This window comes from Colletes gigas, unplaced genomic scaffold, assembly GCF_013123115.1.
Source record: "Colletes gigas isolate AHSC1104 unplaced genomic scaffold, ASM1312311v1 Colletes_gigas_Sc00112, whole genome shotgun sequence".
NCBI classification, from domain to species: domain Eukaryota; kingdom Metazoa; phylum Arthropoda; class Insecta; order Hymenoptera; family Colletidae; genus Colletes; species Colletes gigas.
Genome location: NW_025106737.1, coordinates 84,638 through 90,273, shown reverse-complemented (window position 1 = coordinate 90,273; position 5,636 = coordinate 84,638). Strand labels below are relative to the sequence as shown.

The 5,636-nt window shown below is 34.3% G+C and overlaps 1 protein-coding gene across 1 annotated transcript; it reads right to left on the bottom strand.

Annotated features, from left to right (window-relative positions):
* Positions 1–655: 655 nt before the first annotated feature.
* Positions 656–3,215, bottom strand: LOC122404160. The gene is made up of 2 exons (XM_043408083.1): positions 3,089–3,215; positions 656–3,011 (listed from the first exon to the last, which is right to left on the bottom strand). Exon 2 carries the CDS (start codon positions 2,925–2,927, stop codon positions 1,782–1,784), a length of 1,146 nt encoding a protein of 381 aa, XP_043264018.1. The 5' UTR covers positions 2,928–3,011; positions 3,089–3,215; the 3' UTR covers positions 656–1,781.
* Positions 3,216–5,636: the final 2,421 nt, after the last annotated feature.

Here is a 5,636-nt window from a genome sequence, read left to right as displayed (position 1 = left end):
TTTTTTACTTTTTTTTAATAAAAATTTTACTATCATGTGGGGAAGATTTTTCTAATTAAAATGAGACTAAACACGATATAAATCGGCCAATATTTGTTACCATAATATTGAATTAAATATTGTGTACTCGTATCTTCGCAAGGTCAGTGGATTGGTACATTTATCGAACAGTGGTAGCTAACGAAACCCCCTATTTCATAAGTGTTGCAGTTTTTGATCACTTACGAAACGGTGGAACCGTTCCGTTTGAAAATAGCTACCTCCCGTTCGATAAATGTAGCCAGCACCTCGATGCGTCGTTCTTTGATATTTCCGAACATAGAAAAGGACAGCACAAGAAGGATAAATAAAGAGAGAAAGACACGCAAGTACAATATTTAATTCAATATTATGCTACCAAATATTGACCGATTTATATCGTGTTTAGCCTCATTTTAGTCAGAGAAATCTCCCCAACATGATAGTGAAATTTTTATTAACAAAAAGTAAAAAATAAAAAACTTTCTTCTGTGCAGTAGTGTGGTCACACTGACGCGGATATTTAAACTGGGGCGATAAATCCGAGTTTCAGTCCCTCTTTCTTCTTTAGCTACTGACTCTTTCTACGTTCGAAGCGTCGGCAAACTACAATCAAATTCGAAAGACGATTCTCCTATTCCGTAAATGTTGCTGACCGGACCCGGAGTAGCGACATTTATCGAGTTTTCACTGTATGTCGTCTATATAATTTACTGTAAAATCTGTAAGTCTGTGTTTTCTGATTATGTTACTTAATATTCTTTGGAATATTGCTGGCGATGTTTTTAGTCCAAATGGTAGACACGTCCATTGAAAGTGTCCTTCTGGCGTGACAAACGCTGTTATCTTTCTATCTTTTATTCGTAACGGGATCGCCCAGAACGCTGAATTAACGTCAAATGTTGAAAAGAATTTGCAATTTCTAGCTTTCACCATTAAATCTTCTATTAGCGGAAAGGGTTGTGATTGTGGTATGACAATTTTATTTAAGTCTCTAAAATCACAACACAATCTTGTTTTTTTATTTTCTTCTCTTTTGTACGCTAGCGTTACTGGGGCCGCGAAGGGGCTGTATGATTCTTCTATTAGATTCGTTTTTAATAATTTTGCAACTTGTGCTTCTATCTCTTTTTTATCTTCTATGCTACATTTATATGGTCTCTTGCTACAGAATTTGTCCATTAGTAGGTCGATTCTAGCCTCATAATTTTCCACCATCCCTACATCATATTTATCTTTGGCAAATATTGCACTATACTTTTGTATTAATTTGTTTATCTCTGTTTTTCTTTTATAGTCTAGAAGATCTATCGAAATTCTAAAATTTGATATATTTATATGTTCGTTAAAATTTATTATATACTTATCTGTAGTTTTGTTATCTTTGTTTTCTTCTAAGTTTTTTTTTGTGATATTCTTATATATTTTTTGTTTGATCTCTAAATTTTCATCCTGTATTAATTGGAATTTCTTTATTATATCCAGTCCAATCAAAAAATAATATTCAAATTTATCTTTATCGATTACAAATATATCTACAGTTTTTTCTATATTAAAGATTTTTATCTTTATTGACACCATCCCTTTAGTTCTTTTCACACCATTAATCGTCATTAGATTTGCTCCTTGCACACTATCTATTTTTCCTCTTTTCAGTCTTAATAATTTTGAATTTATTAAGGAAACGTTTGAACCTGAGTCATATATTCCCCTAATTTCTACGTTATCTTGCAATAGCACTTTGACCTTGATTAATGGCGGAACTACAAGTTTTTTTGTTCCTCGTCAGATAGTTCAGTCTCTATTTCTGCGTTATTTACAAACTTAATTTGGTTTTTTTCTCTACCGATATTTTCATTTCCTTTGAACCAGCATGAGGATTCCGGATGAAAGCGATTCATTTTTCCTTCTTTTTCACAAATTCTACATGCTCTTTTTTGTTGTTTTTTCTTTGGATCTTCTTTGGTGTATTTATTCATAGTTCTAATTTCTGTATTTTTCTTTTTTGCCATATGTTCCAGGCTTCGTAATCCATTGAAAAGATCTTCAGTATCTTTTAATTTCTTTCTGTCAATTTTGTCCATTATAAAGTCTGGTAATCCTACTGCTATGAGGTCGATCAGAGTACATTTATCAATTGATTTATTCATCTCCAATAAAATCCTTTCTTTCTTTAAAGCGTAATCTAATAATGAGCCATTTATATATCTATATAGAATTGCATACTTAACCGGAGACCAACCTTTGTCTGCATAAGTTTCGCAGAAATTATCTTTCCAAGTCTCCCATTGTGATGCCAGTGAATGTTTTATAAGCATCGAACTGTACCAATCTAAACAAGAGCCTTCTAAAAATAGTCTAAAAATCTCGATCTTTTCTTCATCCTTTTGTATGCCTAAACGATTGCATTCTTTTTCAAATGTATCTAACCATTGAATTCCATTAGCATTCTTGCCTGTAAACTTCTCAATGATAAATTTTTCTGTTACATTCTTTAAATTATGTCGCCCACTTTGTGGCTTGTGTTCCTCGTCCTTTTTGAAGACAGCTCCCAAGATCCTTGATAATGTATCTTCTGTTAAATTACTTATAGGTTGTGACTTACTTGTAATTTCTTCTAAATAATAATCCCATAATATTATGTTTTCCTCTTCATCCATGTAGAACTTCCTTAATTCTTTATCTAATTTTATCCAAATCTTCCTAGATTGATGTCTCAATTTGAGAGTGGCTTTTGCTCTTTTAAAAGCTTCTGTTTTTATCAGTTCTGTGTGATATGCCGCAGCTTGGTGCTCTTCTGAAACGCCATAAACCTCTCCACGTGGCGTCCCAATTGAGGTTATGGCATAGATGTTCGATTTTAGATCTTGACCTGCTTTTACCCCAATTTCAAAACGTAGCTTGTCCATCGTTTTGGTCAGCAAAATGCCGTTTTATAATACCTCTTTCTTTTATGTATTGCGTGGTAGGTGAATAAACGAAACTGTGTTTCACTATAAATAGAGTTGGTATTTATTAAGCACTAGTTAAAGTCCCGTTACATTATTTACATTATTTACAGATTCCTTACCTATAAATAGAGAAACGGCATTTATAGCTTATTCTTCCCTATCTCTGCTTCTTATACTAATTATCAGTCTTTCCGTCTGGAATTCTCCTACTTATCCTCGTGTACGTGGTTCTCCTCTTAATCCCCACTCGGTTTCCTTCCTCTTGTCTGATGTCTCTATTACCGACAAGTTACGCGGCAAAATTCAAATGGGTTTGTAAAGTAGTATCTGTACTACTTTATATACATATACGTTATACATGCTAGGAACTATAAGTTGTATAACTTTCGTCGTATATCTACTTTCTAATAACATGGGAAAATTTTAAAATATAAAAAAATGTAAGAATACTGTAGAATTTTTGCAATGGAGAATTATTGAAGGAAAATGAATTGATTATATATATATATATCGGACTCATCCCTCGCAAATACGCTGTAAACATTAATGAGAACAAAACTGCAAATCTGTCCTTTTTAAAAACCCCGCAACTGATCTTTGACTCGCAACTCGTCCTCTTTGAATCGTACCGTCGCGGCGGTACTGGCCAGGTAGTCGCGTGTCGCGTGAGTTTTCTTTTAAACTCTGAGGGGTTGTAAGCAGTGTGGCCAGATCTGGCATAATTGAGTGCATCGAAATCGACAACAGTGACGACGAACTCCCTTAGCGTCTAATGGAGTGGTGGGGATAGTAGGCATATACTACCGCACGAGCCACGTGTACGTGAGCTCGGCGCTTGCGCACAACTTCGGGAAATCGATAAAGAACGTTAGTGTGAGCCTTTCCTTCTTGCTCTTGTAAAAGACAAAACAACTGAAATACGACCTCGCGATAAGTGGCATACGACTCCAAGCCTCGACTGTCCCAGCATTTTTATTTTCCGACTTATGTAAGGTATAAGGAAAATAAAGTATCATAATGGAAAATAAATTTCGAAATTTTTTTTTAGCGGAAATACAAGTTTTAGGACACCCTCATCATATTGTGACTACTACAAAAAAACATATTCTTTTTTTGTTCCTATGCTATTGACATGATTGCATCTAAACGGCTGAACGAATTTCAATGAAACTTAACATTTAAGTTTTATGTTCTCGTTTCAAGGTCTCATTAGATTTTGAGCGTGATCAGCTCCCATATAATGATGATTATACGTTTTTAGTTTTATAATTACAGTGAAAACTCGATAAATGTCGCTACTCCGGGTCCGGTCAGCAACACTTACGGAATAGGAGAATCGTCTTACGAATTTGATTGTAGTTTGCCGACGCTTCGAACGTAGAAAGAGTCAGTAGCTAAAGAAGAAAGAGGGACTGAAACTCGAATTTATCGCCCCAGTTTAAATATCCGCGTCAGTGTGACCACACTACTGCACAGAAGAAAGTTTTTTATTTTGTACTTTTTGTTAATAAAAATTTCACTATCATGTTGGGCAGATTTCTCTGATTAAAATGAGGCTAAACACGATATAAATCGGTCAATATTTGGTAGCATAATATTGAATTAAATATTGTACTTGCGAGTCTTTCTCTCTTTATTTATCCTTCTTGTGCTGTCCTTTTCTATGTTCGGAAATATCAAAGAACGACGCATCGAGGTGCTGGCTACATTTATCGAACGGGAGGTAGCTATTTTCAAACGGAACGGTTCCACCGTTTCGTAAGTGATCAAAAACTGCAACACTTATGAAATAGGGGGTTTCGTTAGCTACCACTGTTCGATAAATGTACCAATCCACTGACCTTGCGAAGATACGAGTACACAATATTTAATTCAATATTATGGTAACAAATATTAGCCGATTTATATCGTGTTTAGTCTCATTTTAATTAGAAAAATCTTCCCCACATGATAGTAAAATTTTTATTAAAAAAAAGTAAAAAATAAAAAACTTTCTTCTTGTACAGTAGTGTGGTCACACTGTCAGGGACATTTAAACTAAGATGACGAAGGCAATAAAGATTTTTAAAGAAAGCCGCTACGTCTCCGGTTACACTTCGCCTCACTGGTTCAAGGGGGATCCCCCTAGTGGTGGGGATAAAAATGTATCATTTATGGAACAGCTCTTGAGGACATTTATCGAGTTTTCACTGTATTTCGATACATATACATCATTTGTAACAAATTTTTAAAGCGATTTATATAAATCTTAAGAAGGATTAAGATCAAATATACTTTTCTCCTATCTTTTCTAGAAAGGAAAAATTAAATGAAATCTTATGCATTGCATACCTACCTATACCACATTAAAAACGTATTCCACAAATATTTTAGAATAATGTTGTTCAAAGCAGTCTTACTCGTAAAGGGTTAATTAAGGGTTAATTAAAATGAAAAACCACTCTTAGCCAGTACCGTGCACGCTACAGAAATAGATTACTACTGACTTTTCCCACTATGTTTTTTAATAACCGTATCAAATTGTTACACACAATCAAATGTTATATATTTGACTTAACTTTACATAACAAAATAATTGTAACGATAGGTAAAACAATAACGTGCACGCTATCGTTCAATGGAAACCACGGGAAGGTGGTGGTCACTTCCATCAGGAAGGAAATGTAA